The 24,102-nt window shown below is 42.7% G+C and overlaps 1 protein-coding gene across 1 annotated transcript; it reads left to right on the plus strand.

Annotated features, from left to right (window-relative positions):
* The first annotated feature begins 3,679 nt into the window (after nt 1–3,679).
* On the plus strand, nt 3,680–22,125 carry NPM2 (nucleophosmin/nucleoplasmin 2). The gene is made up of 6 exons (XM_007529156.2): nt 3,680–3,736; nt 3,834–3,919; nt 4,034–4,162; nt 19,947–20,040; nt 21,547–21,710; nt 21,852–22,125. Exons 1-6 carry the CDS (start codon nt 3,700–3,702, stop codon nt 21,888–21,890), a joined length of 549 nt encoding a protein of 182 aa, XP_007529218.2. The 5' UTR covers nt 3,680–3,699; the 3' UTR covers nt 21,891–22,125.
* Nucleotides 22,126–24,102: the final 1,977 nt, after the last annotated feature.

Genomic DNA, 24,102 nt, shown 5'->3' on the forward strand with positions numbered 1-24,102 from the left:
AGTCACCAGGTTCCAGATGTCATCAGGATGCCGGCCAGGCTTCCCTAGACTGAAGACCCCACCAATATGTCCTGGAGCTCAGCTTCCCCAGAGACCCACCCTACTAGGGAAAGAGAGAGGCAGACTGGGAGTATGGACCGACCAGTCAACGCCCATGTTCAGCGGGGAAGCAATTACAAAAGCCTGACCTTCTCCCTTCTGCAACCCACAATGACCCTGGGTCCATGCTCCCAAAGGGATAGAGAATGGGAAAGCTATCAGGGGAGGGGGTGGGATATGGAGAATGGGTGGTGGGAATTGTGTGGAATTGTACCCCTCCTACCCTATGGTTTTGTTAATTAATACTTTCTTAAATTAAAAAAAAATTAAAAAAAAAACTGAACAAGGTAGAAATAGAAATATTCTTGGGGGGCGGACAGTGGCACACCAGTTAAGTGCAGTATGAAGAGCAAGGACCTGAGCAAGGATCACGGTTTGAGCCCTCAGCTCCCCACCTGCAAGGGAAGCTTCACAAGTGGTGAAGCTGGTCTGCAGGTGTCTGTCTTTCTCTCTCCTCTCTATGTCCCCCTCCCCTCCTCAGTTTTTATCCTATTCAATAAATGGCAAAAATGGCTGCCAGGAGCAGTGGATTCATAGTGCTGGGGGCACTGAGCCCCAGCGATAACCTTGGAGACAAAAAAAAGGGGGGGGGAAATGAGATTATTCACAATCATGATGATTTGGAGTATAAAATGAGTTACTGAGCATGTGGAAGAGAGCGGTCATACCACACTTGCCTTACCAGCTGAAGGCCCCAGGCTCCAACCCAAACACCACAGGGAGCATCACACCAGGGAAAGCTTCAGAGATAGTGGAGCAGTGGTCTGATGCCTCTCTATTTCCCTCTAAAATTGAAAGAAAAAGAAGGAGGAGGAAGAGGAAAATGGAAAAGATGAGACCAGTACCAATGAAATTGTGCATTAGTGGTGGTGGCAAGAGTTATTCAAACTAATAAGTGAATTTAGTAAAATCACAGAATACAAGGTCATTATGCAAAAAAAAAAAAAACCCACAGAATACAAAGTTACTATACAAAAAAATAAGCAGTTATTTATATGTACTAAAAGCAAAGTAGGAGATGGCATTTAAAAATATGTGATATTTGCAACATAAAAATAGGAAATACAGGCGGTGAAGCAGGTCTGCAGGTGTCTATCTTTCTCTCCTCCTCTCTGTCTTCCCCTCCTCTCTCCATTTCTCTCTGTCCTATCCAACAATGATGACATCAATAACAACAACAATAAAAAACAAGGGCAACAAAAAGGAAATATTTTTAAAAACTTAAAAATATGAAATAAGTGGGAATAAAATTAACAAGATATATAGCAGACATGAACACTAAAGTCTATAAAACACTGCTAAAGAAAATTAAATAAATGGAGACAGTTCATGGATTAAATGACATAAAATTGTGATGTCAATTCTCACCAAATTGAATTATGGATCAGAAATGAATATATATATGGGTTTGTTTTTTTTTTTTACAAAAAGTGCCAAAGTAACTCAATAAAGCATAGTGTTTTCCAAGAATGTTATTAGAGAAACATGTAATTAACATTATATGCTAATTAACTCCAAATAGGTCCTACATGTAAAGGTAAAAGCTAGAACTACAAGATATCTAGAGTGAAATTTTCATTATGTGGAAGAAGTAAATATTTTATTTATTTTTAATGTGAAACCAGGGAATAAATCCAGAGCCTCTTAAATGCCAGGGGTTTTTTATTATTATTATTTGACTTGCTTTAACAAACAAAACAAACTGTGTGTGTGTGTGTGTGTTTGTGTGTGTGTAGTGCCTAGGCTGGAACCCAGGGCTCTATGCATGGTAAGTCTATCTTTCAGCTCCAGGAAATATTTTTAAAACTGAAAAAAAAAAATGAAGAAACTAGAACTTAACAGTGTTCAGGTAAAGAAAAGAAAGAAAGGAATGATGGAAGGAAGAAAATAAAAGGTGGATTCTCGCATCATCACCAAAAGGAAGTGAGAGGACTTGGCAACCATAAGGAAAACAGGAGAAAAGAAAGCTTGAAGAAAGCTTGAAGGCACTCCCCCCTTCCCCAACACACTGTTAATGAAGTGTTTTTCTGGGAGAAGGTAAACAAAATAAAAACCAGGGTGAGAAAGATAGCTCACTTGGATAGTGTGCCTGCTCAGTCATGGACATGACCCAGGTTCAAGTACAACCCCCACCACACTGAAGAAAGCTAGTTTTGTGTTATCTTTCTCTGTGTCTATCTGAAAAAGGTGGCCTGGAGTGAAGTCTCAGTGATGACAGAATGAATGAGTGAAAGAAAAAGGCAAAAATGGTGGGGTGAGGGGAGGCAGTGGTGCACCCAGCAGAACACACACATTACCATGCATGAGGACCCATGTTCAAGCCTCCTGGTCCCTTCCTACATTGGAGGAAGCTTCACAAGCAATGGAGCAATGCTGCAGATCTGCAGGTCTCTGGAATGGTGGTTGTAGTGCAGGCACTTCTTCTTCTAGCGCTTGCCAGTGCAGGCACTTATTCCCAGCAATAACCCTGTTGGAAGATACATAGATATAGATGATATATAGATATAGATATTAATTTTTTAAAAAAAGAGGGCTGGTTCAAGCCCTCGGCTCCCCACCTGCAGGGGAGTCACTTCACAGGCGGTGAAGCAGGTCTGCAGGTGTCTTTCTCTCCCCCTCTCTGTCTTCCCCTCCTCTCTCCATTTCTCTCTGTCCTATCCAACAACAATGACATCAATAACAACAACAATAATAACTACAACAACAAAACAAGGGAATAAATAAATAAATATTAAAATAAAAAAGAGGGCTGGAGTGACAGTATAATAGTTATGTAAAAGACTTTCATGCCTGAAACTCTGAGGTCCCAGGTGGAATCCCCAGCACCATCATAAACCAGAGCTGAGCAGTGCTGTTGTCTTTCTCTCTGGTCTGAGCAGGTCAGAGGGACTGCAGCAAGAAAGGCCCCTCCTCTTTATTCCTAGCCACTCCCTAACATGTTAGTTCATTCCTGGCTGTGTGAACAACTGACCCCTGTCAAGCCTCCACCCACCCACCCCCACCCCCACACACAGCTGCCTCTGCTCCTGACCTCCCACTTAGGGGAATCACCCAACCACTGCCTCACCTGAACTGTTTAAAATACCTGTTCTCCAGCCTGGCTGCCTTCACTGGGGCCTCACACTGGCATCTAACAAGCCCCCAGGTGACTCTGAGGCTTCAGGCTGGGCTGGGGAGGGGGCCACTTTAAAGTTGATTAGACACATCCCGGGGCCTCTTCCCAGGCTTCATAGAGGCTCCCATATGAGGCGGGGGGGTGCGAAGGAGCCGGTGGAAAGGCCTCAGAATAGGGTGAGCTGGAGGCGGGGAGCTGCAAGAAAACCAGGCCCTAGACATGTATGGGGTCTCCCAGTAGGTTCTGGGGTGTAGCCAGGGGCTCCAGCAGCCTTTCCAGCTTGGTTGCTCACTTTCTTCCTGGCCCTCAGAGTTTGTAGGGTGTAGTGGGGATGGGGGAGCTGTCTGCTGGGTCATGGCTTGTAGGGGGAGGGGGAATCGGGGGTGGGCCAAGGCTTCACTGCACACCCCGTTTCCAGCCCCTCCACCCCACCCCACCCCACCCCCACCCCCGCAAGTGACGTGAATGTCGGCAGACCAAGCATCATGACGACGGGAAGGGTCTTAAACTGCTTGTTGTGGAGTGAGTTGGGGTCAAGGTTGGGGGTGCTCCCCTGGGCCTACCCTTCCCCCTCATTCCCCCTGCCCTCCCTCCTGCCCTTCCTCTGTCTCTCCTCCAGGCTGTGAGCTAAACCAGGAGAAGAGGTCCTGCACTGTCAGAACACAGAAGGAGGGGAGGCAGGACTCCAAGCTAGTGCTGAGTACGGTGGGTGCCCTGATCTCTTGGGGGGGGGGTGTGGATTCTGGCCCAACAGGTGGGCAGGGTCTTCCTCCTCCACCCTAGGGCTGATGGGGTATGTCTTTCCCATACTCCCGTTAGATTTGCATGGGGGACAAAGCCAAAGAGGAACTGCACCTGGTGGAGGCACTGCCCCAATCCGACCAGGAGGATAGCAAGAAGGCCCGCTTTGTTCCCATTGCCTCGCTGCATCCCTCGGTGCTTCCCATGGTGAGCCTTCCCCTTAGACCTGGGAGGCTCTGTTCAGGCGTCCCCTGCCCCCGTTCACACCACACACACACACACACACACACACACACACACACACACACAAACACACGACACAAAGGTGGGGGAGGGGGGTACCACAATGTACTTGGGAACTAGAGAGGCAACAGAACCATCACCAAAAGCTTGGATTCAGAGAGTCCCAATTACGGGCCAGCACACTCTCTGCTGGTTGTATGCTCTTGGGAAACTGAAATAACCTCTCTTCAGAAATCACATATTTATTTTCTGAGATTTAGAGAGAGGAAGAGAGTGAGAGAACCAGAACAGCATTCTGGCATATGGTGTTTCAAGGGGGATCGAACTTGAGGCCTTCATGCTTGATAATCCAACACTTTTATCCACTACACTACCTCCAGGGTGACAAAAATCATGGTTTTAACTGTTTGCTGCTGGTGACAGGGCACTATTGATGATTTCCAAATTGCATATCCAGAAGTTCTCTTATTTCTGATAAGTTGCCATGAGTTGTCTATGTGTGTCAGCACTTTCTGTGAATGGTGCAAGTCATGTATGGCTTTTTAAAAATTTATTTTTATTATTGGATAGAGACAGAAATTGAGGAAGGAGATAGAGAAGGAGAGAGACAGAGAGACACCTGCAGACCCGCTTTCCCAAGTGTTAAGCTTTCACCCTGCAGGTGGGAATGAGGGGCTTGAACCTTGGTCCTTAACACTATAGTGTGTGTGCTTAACCAGGTGCACCACCATTTGGCCCCAGTAATGTATATTTTTTTATTTTAATTTTTTTTTAATTAATTTTATTTTTGAGAGATGAAGAGAGGAGAGAGAGAGAAACACCAGAGCACTGCTCAGCTCAGGCTTATGGTGGTGCGGGGGATTGAACCTGGGACTTAGGAGCCTCAGGCATGAGAGTCTGTTTGCATAACCATTATGCTGTCTCCCCCACCCCCAGTAATGTATTTTAAAAAAAAAAATTTTTTTTTTCTTCTCTAGTGTCTAAGACCTACCTACCTGATGGGTAAATCATGGGCAATGTCTTTATTTCACTTGTTTTTTTCTTTAATTTTTATTTATTATTGGATATACAGAGAGAAATTGAGAATGGAGGGGGAGATAGAGAGGGAGAGAGATGGAGACACCTGCAGCCCTGCTTCACCACTTGTAAGGTTTTCCCCCTGCAGGTGGGTACCAGGGGCTTGAACATTGATCCTTGAGCACTGTAGTGTGTGTGTTTAACCAGGTGCACCACTGCCTAGCTCATCACTCATTTTTTGTAAGGGGATATTTCTAGTGTTTCTCCATCATTTTAATGCATGTCTTATAGTTGCCTGTTTGTCAGATTAAGGAATTGCCCAATTAGCTCTACTCAGCTTTGAATAATTGGGTGTTTGTCTTTTTGAATAGTTATCAAATGATTTGATCATCAGTTCTCTAATGTTGGTAAATTATGCTTATAGAATATTCTGTTAGCTTTGCACTCAGATAACACTGCTTGAGCATATTATAAATTTCTAGATTTGTTTAGCTGTATTAAAATTCAACAACAAAAACATAGTACTCATAAGTGACATTGGCCTCTAAATTCTTTATCTTGCTTGGGGGTTGTGGTGTAAGGCATTGACCTCATGAACGTGCTTATTCTCTTTCAGTGATGGGAAGTGATGGACAGGGCTAAGATTGTCTTTGCAGAGCTGGGAGACTTATCTGTAAAAATGCCCTCAAATCTACATATTTTTCTGTCTGGACAACTCCTGTTCCCTGCATGTCTCATAGGGAACCATCAGCCACTAATTTACTCGTAAATCCAGCCTTCCTTGGGGTCTAGATCCTCTTCTTCTTCTTCTTCTAGCATTTGCCCTTCTTCCGTAGCCAGTTAATGGCTTTGAAAGTGACTGGGATCCATGTGGATTCAGCCGGCTAGGAAGGATCGTCAGTTTCCTCTAAACTTAATGTATTCGGTAACTGCCTGATACTCAAACTTAGTATGTCAACATCTAGGATTCTTGGTTTTTATTTTCTCTTCTCCCACCTAGCCTCTCTCAGTAAGTAGCTATTTTTTTTTCCAATTAGTCAGAGCAAGAAAGCTCTTGGCTACCTCATGTCTAATTCACTAGCTGAGCCTAGGACTTTATTTTCACAGTATACTCCAGTCTCATCACACCTCTCCCCTCCCTGCAGCCCTGAGGCCAGGTGACCATCATCACCTCTTTCTAAGCTTAATTGCAAGGCCTCCTAATGAGTCTGATCCCACACAGCTTAAATTTAAATTTAAAGCTAAACAAACTACTAAATCCTGCCTTCTGCCTATTTTTATAAATAAAGTTGTACTGAAATACAATTAATCCTTCACTGACACTTTTTCATGGCTGCTTTCACTTGAACCCGAGAGTTGAGCAGTCCTGAGACATAATGGTTTGGAGGCCTCAAATATTTACCACATGACCCTTTCCAGAAAGTTTCCCAACCTCTGATATTTAAACACAGTTGTTAGAAAAAAAAAAATCCTTTCGATGCAAATCAAATCTTACTTCCTTTGTCAGGACATATTTCAATGGCTTCTATTTTTCTCAGTAATCCAAGGTCCAACCAATGCCCTTAAAGCCCTTTAGGTTCTCAGCAGTCAATCTGATCTTGATCTTAACCTTTGCTGCTCTGCCCTTGCTAACTCTGCCCAAACCACATAGGCTCCCTTCCCTTGACAACACACCCCTTTCTTGGAATTTTTGCATTTTCTGTTCCTACATTTTAATCCAGTTTCTTTTTCTTTCTTTCTTTTTTTTTTTTTTCCTCCAGGATTATCTCTGGGGCTCGGTGCCTACACCACAAATCCACTGCTCCTGGAGGCCATTTTTTCCATATTGTTGCCCTTGTTATTGTTGTTGTTGTTAGATAGGACAGAGAGAAATTAAGAGAGATGGGGAGAGAAAGATAGACACCTGCAGACCTGCTTCACTACTTGTAAAGTGATCCCCCTGCAGGTGGGGAACTGGGGCCTCAGACTGGGATCCTTACACTGGTCCTTGTGCTTTGCGCCACGTGTGCTTAACCCGCTGCACTACCGCCCGACTCCCTTTTCATTGATTTTTATGTTTAACCTTTTTCAAGCATTGAAGCTATAAGACTCATAGTGTTAAAATTAAGTAATGTAAATTGTCCAATGTTACTGTTTTTCAAGTCTTTAGTACTTTCCATATAAATTTCACAATTGGCTTTCTTAAAAATCAGTCTGCTGGTGATTTTGTTACATTATATTGAAACTGTAGATTACTTTATGGGTAGAAATAGGCACCTTTGGGAGTCGGGCGGTAGCATAGCAGGTTAAGTGCAGGTGGTGCTAAGTGCAAGGACTGGCATAAGGATCCCAGTTCAAGCCCCTGGCTCCCTCCTGCAGGGGAGTCGCTTCACAGGTGGTGAAGCAGGTCTGCAGGTGTCTGTCTTTCTCTCCCCCTTTCTGTCTTCCCTTCCTCTCTCCATTTCTCCATTTCTCAACAACATCAATAATAACTACAACAATAAAACAACAAAGGCAACAAAAGGAAATAAAGAAGGAAAAAAGAACAAATTCCAAAAAAGGAAAAAATTTTTTTAAAAATAGACACCTTTAATTTTTAGTCATGCATAATGTTTGTATAGAGCTTAAATTTTTCAAAAAAATATTCTTTTCTAAGGTACTAAGAATGTAATAATTTGTACAAGTATTTGAAAAAGTATTTCAATTTGATTTCAGGTACTATTAAAAATGGTATCAGTTATGGAAACATTCATGTGCTATAAGCTTCACCAAGTAATGTATATTTGGCTTTGTTTCTTTTGATATACATAGGTACAAAAGCAAAGAGAAGGAAAGAGACCACAACACCAGAGCTTCCGTCAGTGCAGAGGGGCCAGGCTCGAACTTGGGTTACATACGTGTCAAAACAGTGCACTATCCAAGTGAGCTGTTTCACTGGCCTCAATTAGTATATAATTCAATGATTTTTAGTAAATTCATAGCTGTGCAACTATTACATTTTAGAGTTTACAATGATCTTAGAGCATTTTCACCCCCAAAAGAAAGCTATACCTATGGGTAGTCACTCTGAAGTCCTAGTCAGTCACCAATGGATTCTCTCTAATGGCCTTGCCTATTCTGGACAGTTTATATAAATGGAATAGGGAAATGTCTTTTGTGACTGGATTCTTTGATCACTTTTTTTTTTTTGATAGGTCAGAAATTGAGAGGAGACATGGAGGGAGGAGGGAGAGAGAGAGACACACCCTCAGCACTGCTTCACCACTAGTGAAGCCTCCCCACTGCAGGTGGAGAGACCAAGAGTTTGAATGTTTTAATGTGTGCATTCAAGGAGGTGCACCAAGTACACCACAGTCTAGCCCGGCATTGTTTTTAAGGCTCATCCATGTTACAACATAGACCAGCATTTCCCTCTTTATTGCCAAACAATACCCATTGTGTGACTGAAGCACATTTTGCTTATCTATTCAGCATTCAGTGGACCATTGGGTGGGTTCTAACTCTTTGCTGTTATGCGTGCTGTTATGATCACTCATGTACAAAATTTTAACTAGAGCATTGCTCAGCTCTGGCTTATGGTGGTACTAGGGATGGAACCTGGGGTCATGTACAGATGTTTGCATAAACTTATTTTTATTTTTCTTGAGAAAATGCCTGGGGTGCAATGTCTAGATTCAAGTCTTCATTTTCAAAAATTATGTTTGAATTTAATTGAATATTTGGATAATACTGAATTATATCAGTTTTTATATGCTCTACATATAAACCTTCTATCAGATTTGCAAACAGTTCTCCCATTCCATGGGTTGGATTTTCAGCTTTTTATTTTATATGTTTCACTGGCATGTATAATCCTACCTCTTGAGCCACCTCCCCAAGCCAAGTTCTTCCTCCTTTATTCTAAAGATGAAATTTTTTTTAATTTTTAAAAAAATATTAGAGACAGCCAGAAATGGAGAGGAAAAGGGGTGACAGACACCTGCAGCCCTGTTTCACCGCTTTTGAAGCTTTCCCCCTGCGGGTGGGGACTGGGGGCTCGAACCTGGGTCCTTGTGCACTGTAAGTTGTGCACGCAACCAGGTGTGCTACCACTCGGCCCCTGTTCCTTCTTTATTCTAGAGAAAGAAAGGATGTAAACCGCATAAGCACTCTTATCATCCATGGAGCTCCCCCAGTTCTACCCATGCTGTTCCCATGTAGCACTGGGGCTCGAACCTGGGGCCTCATGAATGGTAAAGTACACCCTGATCCCTCACTTCTGAATGCCATTTGTGACACAAAAGATTTTTCTGCTGTACTTATCAGAAACACTGACTCTCTATGAGCTTCAGACCCTGTGAGAGTAATTCTTCCTCCAGTCTTAGTTTCATTGCATGCAAGAACTGGTCATTATTGAATCTTCAAGTGTGTGTGTTGGTTCTCTTGAGTTCTGTCTTCAGTTCTCTCCTCTCCTCTCTTCTGCTCTAGGAACTCAAGTGCCTGAACTTTTCGCTGGAGTGGGGACAGCTCCATCTCCTCAGCTCAAGGCAGTCACTGGGCTCTGTCTGCCCCCCCCTCCACTATTCAGGAAGTAAACTTGAGCAACCACAGGGCTTCTCTGATTTGTTTTTCATCTCTCCAGGACACCATAGTTTTCATACTCAGCTTGATTATCACTTATTTTTGCAAGGTCAATTGACTTTATATTCCACATAAGAGTAACTTTGGTCTATCCAGTAGTTAGTTTTGATGTCTTTACTATTTCACTAGGCATAATCACATCCATTTTGACTCCAGAAGACAGTGTCACCTCTTTTAAATGACAGAGTAGTATGCCATTGAGCATCTCTCCCACAGCTTCTTTATCCAGTCATGGGTTACTAGGCATTTAGGTTGCCTCCCTATTGTGGCTGTTTTGAGTAGCGCTGCTGTGAACATAGAGAGATGTATATCCTTTCAAATTAGTGGTTTCATGGTTTTCAGATAAATGCCTAGACATGGAATTGTAAAGCATTCCCATTTTTATTTATTTTTATTTATTCCCTTTTGTTGCCTTTGTTGTTTTATTGTTGTAGTTATTATTATTGTTGTTGATGTCATTGTTGGATAGGACAGAGAAATGGAGAGAGGAGGGGAAGGCAGAGGAGGAGAGAAAGATAGACACCTACAGACCTGCTTCACCGCTTGTGAGGCAACTCCCTTCAGGTGGGGGGGGGGCTCAAACTCGGATCTTTATGCTGGTATTTGCACTTTGTGCCATGTACACTTAACCCACTGCACTACTGCCCAACTCCCCTTTTTTTTGGGGGGTTTATCTGGACTTCTGTCCTGGTTTATTTGTCCAATGTTTCTTCTTGGTTTAACTATTGTATATGTTATGTTATGAGGTCTCTCTCTCAGTACCATTCAATCCACTAATCACACCTGCCAGGATTGACTTGTGTCTGATGGAGGAGAGGAGCAAGATACAGCTACTGCTACTCTGTCCTGGTTATTGATGGCCAGCAGGTGGTGGTATTATGATCTCTAGGTTTCTCTTGTTTATATGATCTGCAGAGGGTGGGATGAGGTGGTTGCTGTGGGCTGTCTTGTGGTCACAAATACTGTTTTATATTGTGTCCTTGCATTAAATTCAGAAGGCTAAATACCCTGACTCAAAGACTGAGAGGTTGTTTTTTTTTAATATTTATTTATTCCTTTTGTTGCCCTTGTGACTGAGAGATTTTAAGCCCCTTTCTCTTTTTGTCTAGCACCCAGAACAACCTTCATTGCTTGCTGTGCTTAAATTGAAATTGCCAAAATGGCGCAGCTCAGCTCCATGCTGCCCAGAGCTCTGATTTGACTTTGCTGTTCTTAAACTCACACCCCTTTTTGCCCCAACCACAGGTGAACACCCACCTGAGGCTGCAGAACTTTCAGCCTTAGATTATGACTTCAATTTGGTCTCTTGTTGTACCTATTTGTTGTTTTGGGAAGAGAGAAAATTCGGTCCCTGTTCTTCCATGGCCACACCTCCCAGAAGTCTTTTTTTTTTTTGTACTTTTTAAAAAAATTTTATTTATTTATTTATTGGGGAATTAATGTTTTACATTCAACAGTAAATACAGTAGTTTGTACATGCATAACATTCCCCAGTTTCCCATTTAACAATACAACCCCTACTATATCATCTATCATCCTTCATGGACCTGTATTCTCCCCACCCCAGAGTATTTTACTTTGGTGCAATATGCCAATTCCATTTCAGGTTCTACTTGTGTTTTCTTTTCTGATATTGTTTTTCAATTTCTGCCTGAGAGTGAGATCATCCCATGTTCATCCTTCTGTTTCTGACTTATTTCACTCAACATGATTTTTTCAAGGTCCATCCAAGATCGGCTGAAAACGGTGAAGTCACCATTTTTTACAGCTGAGTAGTATTCCATTGTGTATATATACCACAACTTGCTCAGCCACATCTGTTGTTGGACACCTGGGTTGCTTCCAGGTTTTGGCTATTACAAATTGTGCTGCCAAGAACATATGTGTACACAGATCTTTTTGGATGGGTGTGTTGGGTTCCTTAGGATATATCCCCAGAAGAGGAATTGTGGGATCATAGGGTAGGTACATTTCTAGCCTTCTGAGAGTTCTCCAGACTGTTCTCCACAGAGGCTGGACCAATTGACATTCCCACTAGAAGTGCAGGAGGGAGGGTTCCTTTGACCTCACAACCTCTTCAGCATTTGCTGCTGTTAACCTTTTCTGATGTATGACATTCTCACAGAAGGTATCTCATTGTTGTCTTTATTTGCATTTCTCTGACAATCAGAGACTTGGAGCATTTTTTCATGTGTTTCTCGGCCTTTTGGATCTCTTCTGTGGTGAATATTCTGTCCATGTCCTCCCCCCATTTTTGGATGGAGTTATTTGTTGTCTTGTTGTTGAGTCTGGCAAGCTCTTTATATATGTTGGTTATTAAACTCTTATCTGATGTATGGCATGTAAAGATCTTCTCCCATTATGTGAGGGGTCTCTTGGTTTGGGTAGTGGTTTCTTTTGCTGTGAAGAAGCTTTTTAATTTGATGTAGTCCCATAGGTTTATACTTGCCTTAGTCTTCCTTGTAATTGGATTCGTTTCATTGAAAATGTCTTTAAAATTTATGCGGAAAAAAGTTCTGCCAATATTTTCCTCTAAGTATCTGATAGTTTCTGGTCTAACATCCAAGTCCTTGATCCACTTGGAATTTACTTTTGTATTTGGTGAAATACAGTGATTCAGTTTCATTCTTCTGCATGTTTCAACCCATTGTTTCCAACACCATTTGTTGAAGAGACTCTGCTTTCCCATGTAATAGTCTGGACCCCTTTGTCAAAGATTAGATGTCCATACATGTGGGGCCTCATTTCTGGGCTCTCAATTCTATTCCACTGGTCAGTGTGTCTGTTCATGTTCCAATACCAAGCAGTTTTGATGACAATGGCCCTATAATACAGTTTGAGATCTGGGAGTGTGATGCATCCGGTTCTGTTCTTTTTTCTCAAGATTGTTTTGGCAATTCTAGGTCTTTTCTGGTTCCAGATAAACATTTGTAGCATTTTTTCTACTCTCCTAAAAAATGTGCTTGGGATCTTGATGGGGATAGCATTAAATTTGTAGATGGCTCTGGGTAATATATTCATTTTGATGATGTTAATTCTTCCAACCCATGAACATGGAATATCTTTCCACTTCTTTGTGTCTTTTTCAATTTCTTTGAGTAGTGACTCATAATTTTCAGTATACAAGTCTTTCACTTCTTTGCTTAGGTTTACTCCTAGATATTTGATTGTTTTTGTTACTATAGAAAAAGGAACTGATTTCTGGATTTCAATTTCTTCTAACTTAGTGTTTGCATAGAGGAATGCCACTGACTTTTGAATGTTAATTTTATAGCCTGACACCTTACTGTATTGCCTGATGATTTCCAAAAGCTCCTTGCTGGATTCCTTAGGTTTTTCCATGTATACTATCATGTCATCTGCAAATAAGGAGAGTTTGACTTCTTCTCTTCCAATCTGTATGCCTTTAATTCCTTGCTCCTGCCTGATTGCTATGGCAAGAACTTCCAACACTATGTTGAATAGTAATGGTGATAGTGGGCAGCCTTGTCTAGTACCTGATCTGAGGGGAAATGCTTCCAGTTTTTCACCATTGAGTATGATGTTGGCTGTAGGTTTGCTATATATAGACTGCACTACCTTGAGGAATTTTCCATCTATTCCCATTTTTTGTAGTGTTTTGATCATAAAGGGATGTTGTATTTTGTCAAAGGCTTTCTCTGCATCTATTGATATGACCATGTGATTTTTGGTCTTGCTTTTGTTGATGTGGTGGATCACATTGATTGATTTACGTATATTAAGCCAACCTTGCATGCCTGGGATAAACCCCACTTGGTCATGATGAACAATCTTTTTGATATACTGCTGTATCCGGTTGGCTAGAATTTTGTTCAATATTTTCGCATCTATGTTCATCAGAGATATTGGTCTGTAGTTTTCTTTTTTGGTTGTGTCCCTGTCTGCTTTTGGTATCAGGGTGATGTTGGCTTCATAGAAGCTGGCAGGGAGTATTCCAGTGTCTTCAATCTTCTGGAAGACTTTTAAAAGTAGAGGTATTAGTTCTTCTTTGAAAGTTTTGTAGAATTCATTTGTAAAACCATCTGGTCCAGGACTTTTATTTTTGGGAAGATTTTTGATAACTGTTTCAATTTCATTAGCTGTGATGGGCCTGTTCATGTTATCGACTTCCTCTTTACTTAGTTTTGGAAGTTGGTAGGTATCTAGGAAATCATTCATTTCTTCCAGGTTCTCTAGCTTGGTGGCATATAGTTGTTCATAGAAGCCTCGCATGATATGTTGAATTTCTGCAGTGTCTGTTGTGATATCTCCTCTTTCATTTACTATCCGATTTATTTGGGTCTTCTCCCTTTTTTGTTTTGTGAGTCTGGCTAAAGGCTTGTCGATTTTGTTTACTCTTTCGAAGAACCAACATTTACTTTCATTGATCTTTTGTATGGTTTTCCTATTCTCAAAGATTGAAGATATTTTAACGCCATTCTTGTAGAGTTTTAGAGTGTTTTGATATATGTCCTATTTGTGGTGGTCTGGTTGTTTATAGGAGACCTTTCAGAACTTCTTTCAGGGCAGGCTTGGTGATGGTTGCTTCCTTCAACTGTTGCTTGTCTGAGAAGGTTTTGATGCTTCCATCTAGTCTGAATGACAGTCTAGCAGGATATAGTATTCTTGGCTGAAAGCCTTTCTCATTGAGCACGCGATAGATATCTTGCCATTCTCTTCTGGCCTGTAGTGTTTGTATGGAGAAGTCTGCTGCTAATCTTATGGGTTTTCCTTTGTAGGTGACTCTTTGTTTTTCTTTTGCAGCCTTGAGGATCCTTTCTATATCCTTATTCCTTTCCATTCTAAGTATGACATGTCTTGGTGTCTTTAGGTCTGGGTTAATTCTGTTTGGGACCCTCTGGGATTCTTGAATCTTTATGTCTTTGGTGTTGTCTAGACTAGAGAAATTTTCAGCTATTTTGGCCTGGAGAATGCTTTCTTCCTCTCCTTCTCTTTCTTCCTCTGGTAAGCCAATAATGCGTATATTGTCTCTTTTGAAGTCATCCCATAGGACTCTGTTGTTGTTTTCAGCATCTCTTAATCTCTTTTTGAGATCTCTTCTTCTTCTTCTTTTTTAGTTGTCTCTAATTCATCCTCAATCTTGCTAATTCTGTCTTCAGCCTCATAGATTCTATTCTCTCTGCCCTCTACTGCTTTCTGGAGTTCATCTATTTTGTTGCCCTGTTCTGATACTGTTTTAGCTTGTTCAGCTAGTTGCCTTCTTAGCTCAGCGATTTCAGCTTTCAGCTCTCTAATAACCATGAGATTATTAGAATTTTCTTCCATATTCTCATTTGTTGTTCCTGCATTTCTGATTACAATTTTTTCAAATTCTTTACTCACTCCTGTTATTATTTCCTTAGCTAATGTTTGGATGTTGAACTCGTTGTTTTGTGCTTCACCCTCTGGAGGACTTTTAGCTGGACTCTTGTCCTGGTTCGAGTCTCCAATATTTTTTCTTGTTGTTTTAACCATTTTATATATTATGTTATGAGTTCTCTTTATCAGTACTTTTCCAATTATTGATCACTATTGCCTGGATTGACTTGTGTCTAAGTAATTTAATTAAAGGGTTTATCATGGTGGAAGTTAAGTTTTTTCAATCCCTGAGTTGGAGCTCAGTGGTGTAAAAGCCTTTTTTTTCTTCCCTGTAGGCTATGGGAGCCTGAGGGCTTTTAAACTATCAATAGGCTTCTTAGCTTAATCACTGACTCCTGACCAAGAGATAAAGCAGGGTGTGGCAGAGATAATCCAGTGGTTATGCAAAGAGACTTTCACAGCCCCTCAGCTATGCCACTGAGGTATAGGTCTTCTGAGTTTCCCGGTTAGATCTCTGTCCCCTGGTGTCCCTCCCTGTTGCTGCTCCAGATTCTGAGGGTAGTAACAATGGAGACTCAGAGTTGTACTTGGTGAGTCTCTGGGGAGTCCTTTCCTCCCTTCAGCTGTCCCCTTGTTGTGGAGCAGACTGGAGGTGGTGTCTCCACTGATAAACTGTTGAACTGTTAGCAGTCACTCCTTAGGCCCCTCTCTCCTCTCTGTCACCAGCCACGCGTGTTTGTACTCACGGGTGATTTACTGGATTCCTGTGGTCATTCTAGTCCTGTCTTGTTTTGGTCCGGGTGGTCTCCTTTAGTATTCCTAGTTGATCCGGGAAAGGTGAGGAGAGGCTTTTTTTGTACTTTTAATGAGAGAGACATAAAAGAGAAGAGACAGAGACCACAGCACTGCTCAGTTCTGATTTATGGTGGTGCTGGGGGTTGACTCTGGGAAGTCAGAGCCTCAGGCAAGAAATATTTTTGCATAACCACTATGCTAATCTCCCCAGATCCTATCTATTTGCCATTATAATTTTACTCATCTTTTGCCCACTTTATATTGGTTTCTTGACTTTTTTATTTTAGTTGTATGATTTTTTTTACATGTTTTGAATATAAACCCTTGCTGGACATGTGATGTGCAAATAACTTCTCTCATTGACTAGGTTGTGTGTGTGTGTTAGTTGCTTTTGATATACCTGGGTACTTGTTCATTATAACCAGGTGTGTCACCACCGAGCCTCTCAATTTTGTTTTTGTCTTGTTTATATGTATTGCTAGGGATCAAATGTAGATCTTCATACCTTTAGGAAATATATTCTACTGTACCCCCCCATCTGACCCAGGCATTTATTTAATGTGGTGTTAAGGAGTGGATCCTGGGCCTTGCACATGTGTGATACCTTTGAGCAGCTTCCCCAGCCCAATTTTTATTCTATATTTTTAGAGAGAAAAAAAGGCAGGAGAAACGAAGAAGCAACAAAGCAGTGTTATACCATCTGTGGAACCCCTCCCATCTTTGTTCATGGTATTCCCCTGTAGTGTTGGGTTCAACCACCCAGGGCCTAACACATCGAAAGTATGTGCTCTACCACGGAGCCACCTCCCAGGTCCCTATGTCTCTGTTTTAGATGAAATTTTCACAGATAACTGGAACTTCATATGCAGTTGTAATATATGAGAGGCTATACATTCTACTTGGCAATAGCATACAACCCAAGGACCTTGTTCTAGACAAATTGGCCACTAGGGGGTCGGGTGGTAGCTCAGTGGGTTAAGCACAAATTGGCCACTACATTCCTTTGACTACTGCCATAGTCATGATAAGGATTAGTTCAAACCCATGGGAATCCCTCACATTGTCCTTTCAAAACTGCAGTAGCCTCCTCTTGCTCCCTCCTCTACCTCTGAACATTCTGTCCTTAATTTTGAAATTTTGGTCATAAAGTCAAATCATGAAAATGGAACTTTCTGCAACTGACATTTCTCCTCACCAATTCCAGAGATTAATCCAAGTTCTCTGTGTACTAATATATCATTATTCAACTACTCATCTGTATGGAAAGCAGGCTGATTAATTTCATAACTCCCTGTATTCATACTATATTTGTAAGTCTGCTATCAGCATTTGTGTAAAGGGTTTTGTGTCTGCATACGTTTTCATTCCTCTGGGGTACGTGGGTAGTTATATCTCATTGTGCTTGTAATTGCATTTCCCTACTAGCAAATGATAATGAACATATTTTGCTTATTTGTCATCTGAATGAATATTCACTAAAATATCTAGTTTTGCCCATTTTTGAAATGGATTACTGCTGACTTCTGCTAATTCTTTCTATAGTCTAGAAACTATATACTTTTGTCAAATACATGATTTACAAATATTTTCCCCAGTCTATAATTCGTCTTTTTATATGAGCTTTCACAGAACAAACATTTTTGAGTTTATAATACATTGTATCAGTTCTTAGGATTTTGAATGAAACCCAAGAAGTCTTTGCTTAGCCTAAGACTACAAAGATACCTGTAGTACTGCCCCACCACTTGTGAAACTCCCCCCTGCAGGTGGCTTAAACCCAGGTCCTTGTATATTGTACTCTACCAGGTGTGCCAGAACTCAAACCCAGGACTTTAAGCATTTTAGGCTTGTGATAGTTAAGAATGTACTGAAATCCCTGTTACATCCCCTTCTCCTACTCACCTGCCCCATTATATATATATATATATATATATATATATATATATATATATATATATAAAATCTTTATTTATTGGATAGAGACAGCCAGAAATCTAGAGGGAGGGGAGTGATAGAGAGGGAGAGAGACAGACAGACACTTGCAGCCCTGCTTCAACCACTCGTAAAGCTTTCCCCCTGCAGGTGGGGACCGGGGGCTCAAACCCATCCTTGCACATTGTAATACATGCGCTCAACCAGGTGAGCCACCGCCCACCCCCCCTCCATTATATATAATTGTAGTAATAGAGACCCAACTCCAAGAGACCTTCCAAAAATTCAAGACTGATTTTCTCCCTTGCATAAAAGAAGTCCAGAGATTAGCAGTCCAGGGCTGGTGAGATAGCTCCATGGTCACCAAGGACCAAGTCTCCTCTTACCTTTTTCCTGTTCTTAGAGATTTCCATCCTCACTTTCTATCACCTTGCAGAACAGAAAGGCTGTACAGCTCCAGATCTTACTCTTCTGCATTTAGGGCAGTAGGAAAGAAGCAGCAGAGGAAAAGGCAAAGGTTTTGCCCTTGATTCTCTACCTTTAAAGAGTCTTTACATAATTGTCACCCACCAAATTCTGCTTACAAGTTACTGGCCTAGAAATTAGTAAAATGGCCACAACTGACTGCAAAGCAAATGGTGGGATGCAGTCTTTGACCCAGTGCATTATTTGAATAATAGCAGAATGTAATTATCAATGAAGGAAAGAATGAATGGGTAGGAGATGAACAACTAGAGGCCTCTGTCACATCTGGCATATGTTCTCACTCTCCCTGGCCTTGTTTTCAGTGTGTGTCGTGCTCTTGTGAACACTGTGTAGTGAAGTGTTGCTTGGATCTACATAACCAGTAGTCTGTTTACATTTTTAGTGACTTGTAATATAGCTAAGTTTATTTGTAGCATCTACTTTGTGTTTGTAGTTTCCTTTTACCTTTTTTTTTTTTTTTTTTTTTTGCTCCAGGGTTATTGCTGGGGCTCAGTGCCTGCACCATGAATCCACTGCTCCTGGAGGTCATTTTTTTCCCCTTTTGTTGCCCTTGTTGTTGTGGTGGTTATTGTTATTTTTGTTGTTGTTGTTGTTGATGTCATTCATTGCTGGATAGGACAGAAATGGAGAGAGGAGGGGAAGACAGAGATGGGGAGAGAAAGACAGACACCTGCAGACCTGCTTCACAGCCTGTGAAGTGACTCCCCTGCAGGTGGGGAGTTGGGGGCTTGAGCCTGGATCCTTACGCTGGTCCTTGAGCTTTGTACCACATGCACTTAACCCACTGCACGACTGCCCAACCCTCCCTTTTCCCATTTTTTATTAAATAGATTAAAACTTTTTTGTTTTGTTCTAAGATAGAAAGAAACCATAGCACTTCCCTCAATGTGGTGGCAAAGCAGGTGAGCAGTTTTGCTGATGTGCTCCTTTTTCTCATATGCTCATCTGGAAATAATAAAATCTCATAATTTTTATTGGTCGTCCTTAACTTTTAAAGCAGCTGTGCATGACCAAAGTCCAAAATGAATGTTTTTTTAGTTTTCCCAAATACTCCAGAGAACTTTCTAATACCCTCTTCTTCACTTGCCTGTTTTAATGTAGTATTTTAGCTCCCACCCTTGAAGCCTGCTCAGCCCTAGTCATAACTGAGTGGCATTTTATTTTACAATACTGCCAACTGGGTGTTTCTTTGCCAATTTGTTTGCTCACTGCTGCTGCTTGTACCTGCTTCCTCCTCATTCCACTGCCATCTTCTTGAAACATCCTCTCACAGGTGCAGCTGTAGTGAATTCACCTGCACTTTCCGTGGAAGTAATTATTTTACCCCCACTTCTTTATGAGTTTATGCATGTACTTCAAAGTAGAGAGATGATTTTCCTCAAAATTGGCCAAATGTCTTATTGGAAGTCTTTCTTTTCTTGTATAAAATATCCCAGCTGCTGATGTCCAATAAGCCTGTGGCATACATGTGTGTGTGTATGTGTATGTATGTATTTGGGGGATAAGCTGTGCTCTAGACTGAAGACCGGCCCCCTACATGCACCAGGTGCCAGGTCTAGTGACATGCATCATCTGTGCCTCCCCCTGTTCCTCCCCAAAGGTCATCATGATGGAGATGGAGCTTGCTCCTCCCGTCACCTTTCAGCTCCGAGTTGGCTCTGGACCGGTCTTCATCAGTGGCCAGGAAAGCTTTGGTAAGTCTGAGCCTGGAGCTAGGAAAGGTGGAAAAACATAGTGCCCACGAGGACATTGTACCACTGTTATTACAGCACAGGGGCCACAGCATAACAGACTCACACACTAGAAGGATTTTTTTTTCAGTCAAATCAATGTATTGAGGAAATGCTGATTGACAAGAGAGTAGTTGTCACAGGGATACTGTTTCACACACCTCCCCTTCCACCAAATTTTTATTCCCTACCACCATAGATCACTGGGTCCTCATGTCTCTTCTGGCCCCCTCTGCCTTCTGTCTGAGTCTATCTTCTGAGATAGACCACAGCTGATGAATGGCTCCACCTGTATTCTGCCTTGCTTTGTTTCTTGTCTCATCTATGAGTGAGGTCATCTAGTATTCAACCCTCTGTTCCAGCTTATTTCATTTAACATGATTCCTTCCCATTCTATCCCTACTGTCATAGAGACCTCACTTCTTGCAGTTGAGTAGTATTCCATTGTGTATTGGTACCATACCTTCCTTAGCCACTCACCTGCCATTGGACACTTGGGTGACTTCCGAACCTTGTTACATGTGGTGCTGCCTTGAACAGAGGTGTATGGATCTCTTGGGATAAGTGCTTTTGTGTTCTTAGGAGAGTAATTGCTGGGTTATAGAGTAGGTTTTTTTTTTTTTAATTGCTACCAGGGATGTCTCTGGGACTCAGTGCCAGCAATACAACCCACTGCTCCCAGTGGCCATTTTTTCTACTTTTTTTTTTAGTAGGACAAAAAAAAAAAATGAGGAGGGGAGATAGAGGAGGGAGAGAAAGAGACTAGAAGACCCAGACAGGGATCAGATGGTCTTTATCATCAAAGCTTGTGAGGGACAACTTGGGTGTTAAAGAAAAGCACTTTGTACTCTGGCTAAGCATTCACTGGTGTGAATTTGTGGCTGTCCTGGTAAAGTGAACTCCAACTGACTTTTTAATTTTTCCTTTGAAAGGATAGAAATTGAAAGGGGGGATAAAGAGGGAGACAGAGAGACACACCAGCAGCACTGCTTCACTACTCATGAAGCTTCCCTCCTTCAGGTGGGAACTGTGCATAGTAATGTGTGTGCTTAACCAGGTGTACCACAGGCTGGCCCCTCCTGACTGACTCCTAAAATCCCTGACCTCCCCTTCACGCAGCTGTGCTCCAGCCCCAAACCCTGGCAGGCTCCACTTCCTTAGCATCAGACCTGACTTTCTCCATTACTATCTCAGGGGCCCCCTAGCCCACCTCTCCTCATATACCACCCATCTTCACCCTCATTCCTCACCCCAAGTGTGACCCCCACTATCTGACCAGCACCAACAGCTTCTTACTTCCTCCTCCTTCTCCCACTCTGGCCCCTCTGTCCTCAGAGTTATCCCAGACCTCAACCCACCCCAGGGGTCATAAAGGGGCTCAGCAGGAGGTGGGCAGGGGAGACTCCTCCCACCCCAGGACCTAGACTGGGAGCTTCTGAAGCCATACATCTGTTGCTCACACCCTTACAGACAACTCAGACCTTTCCTGGGAAGAGGAGGCAGAAGAGGAGGACCTGGATGAAGAAGAAGAAGAAGAAGAGGAGGAAGATGATGATGCAGATATTTCCCTAGAGGAGACCCCCGTCAAACAATCCAAGAGGTTGGCTCCCTCAAAGCAGAGCAGTGCTGCTAAGGTAAGGAAAAGGCACAGGTGGAGGGAAACTCAGCCCCCAGCCCCAAGTCATGGCCCCATGCTGAGGAAGTGGCTAAGTCCTGTTCCTTGGGAACCTATGGGGCCCAAAGCCTCACCCCAACTATCCTAATTTTTTTTTCAGAAGAAGAAGATAGAGAAAGAAGAGGAGCCTGTAAGGTAGCACTTTTCATCTGTTCATTTCACCAAAATCTTTGAATTTGGGTCATGTGCAGTGTGAGGAGTGCATGGTGGACACACACAAGTGTCACCTGCCCAGCCCCTGAGGTTGGCATAGCCTCTGAAAAATGCTGACCTGTTTTCATCTTCTAACCTCATTCCACTTAAGCCAGTTAGTTCCTTCCAAATAATCCATCCAAACTATGGAGAACATTCTGTGCAATAATGAACAGGGAATTCTGAATTCTGAATGTCTGCCATCATAATAGTTGGAGAACTTGTATCACATCTCCTCAATGGAATTGCTGGGGGGGTTGTTTTGTATTTTTTTTTTTTTTTTTGCCAAACAGCATTATTGCTGGGGCTCAGTGCCTGCATGACTCTACATCCCCAGTGGATTTTTAAAATAAAAGATGAGGGGCAGAGGGTTGGGGAAGAGACAGGGGAGACACCTATAGCACTGTTCCACTACTTATGAGCCTCCCCCAATCCCCACAAGTAGGAGCTGGGGCTTGAACCTAGGTCCTTGTACATGCTAACGTGCACTTTACTGAGTGAACCACGACCCAGCCCCCTCATTGAATGTAACATGAGATGAGAGCAACCTCTGGAAAGGGTTTATAGAATTAAAAGAACAGGTTCTCACATTTCATTTTATTTCACATGCATTTAGAAGAAAACAATCATAAAATACACCAAAATTGTGTGTGTGTGTGTGTGTGTGTGTGTGTGTGTGTGTGTTTATATGTGTATGTGTCAACTTCAGTCTGATTGTGCTGAGGGAATGTTGATTTACAGGCTTGTCACAAGGGTGCATTTCATACACTAAAATGCTCCTACTGGGGAGTCGGGTGGTAGTGCAGTGGATTAAGCACACACGGTGCAAAGCACAAGGACCACATTAAGGATCGTGGTTCGAGCCCCCGGCTCCCCACCTGCAGGGGAGTTGCTGCACAAGTGGTGAAGCAGGTTTGCAGGTGTCTTTCTGTCCCCCTCTGTCTTCCCCTCCTCTCTCCATTTCTCTCTGTCCTATCCAACAATGACAACAACAACAACAATAAAAAAAAAAACAAGGGCAACAAAAGGGAATAAATGAATATTTTTAAAATTTTTTAAAAAGAAACCATAAAATATGCTCCTATTGATGGAAAGCCAAGAAAATCATAAGTAATCTCCTCTCTCCTCACTATATTTTGTGCCACATGCTTAACACTTTTTTATAATTATGATGGACAAAGCAGATGAAAGGCAAGGGAGAAAAAGCACCTTGCTTCCTGGAGCTGCTCCTGGGCAGACAGTGGGTTGGGAGGTGGCTTCTGCAGCTTCCTCTACAGGTCCCAGCCCCCAGCTTCCCAGAGGGTCCCAGCTCCAGTGTGAAATTGGTTGGGCCTGGGCTGCCACATCAGGCTGAACCCTCTTTCCCCACATACCCAATTCTTACCCAAACCCCTATTCCAGATCCAGAGACAAAAGCCCTTCGAGAAAGGTGAGTGCTAATAAGGGGAAGTCCTCCTTGGGGTGCAGGTGAAGAGGGCAGGAACTGGAGCCCTGTCTTCTCTTCACAGGCCAAAATGCCACTTAAAACAAAAAAGCAGCCATCCAAGAAGTAAGAAGCCAGGAGTAACCTGGTGGCTGTGACAGAGAGCCTGCCAGACCTTCACCTTATAATGTGGATCTTCCTCAGACTGTCCCCCTGCCCCAGCCCTGCCCCCACCCATCTGAATCTCAATGTGATGGAGATGCTGGGGACAACACACAAACCCCTCCCCCCTAACTCTCTGGTGTCAGCAGGACCTGGAGGGAAGAGCCCTGACCTACTGGTCACAATAAAGTTTGCTTTGCCTTGACCTGGTTTCACTTGCCTTTCCTGGGAGCAGTTGTGCAGCCACCTGCAGTGAGTCCATATACCCAGCAGAGGGCAGAAGTGTGCCAGGACCGGCCAATCCCACACTAAGTGCTGTCTTGTCTCTAGCAAGGGTGTTGTATCCCTAACAGGCTGTGTTCTGTGCCTTTGGCTCCCTCTTCTGCCCCAGAGTTGCAGGGCCCAGGCTCTGGGTCCCCAACTTTCCCTACTTGGGACACTTGCCCAGGAAGGCTTTAGCCAGACCTAAGCCTCCCTGCTCAGCCTCTGCTTCTGCCTGCTTTCTGTGCCCCACGAGTGAGTGGTGGGCATATCTTATCCTCTAGCAGGTGAGAATTACAGACCTGGTCTCCCA

The sequence above is a fragment of the Erinaceus europaeus genome, chromosome 19, assembly GCF_950295315.1.
Source record: "Erinaceus europaeus chromosome 19, mEriEur2.1, whole genome shotgun sequence".
NCBI lineage: Eukaryota > Metazoa > Chordata > Mammalia > Eulipotyphla > Erinaceidae > Erinaceus > Erinaceus europaeus.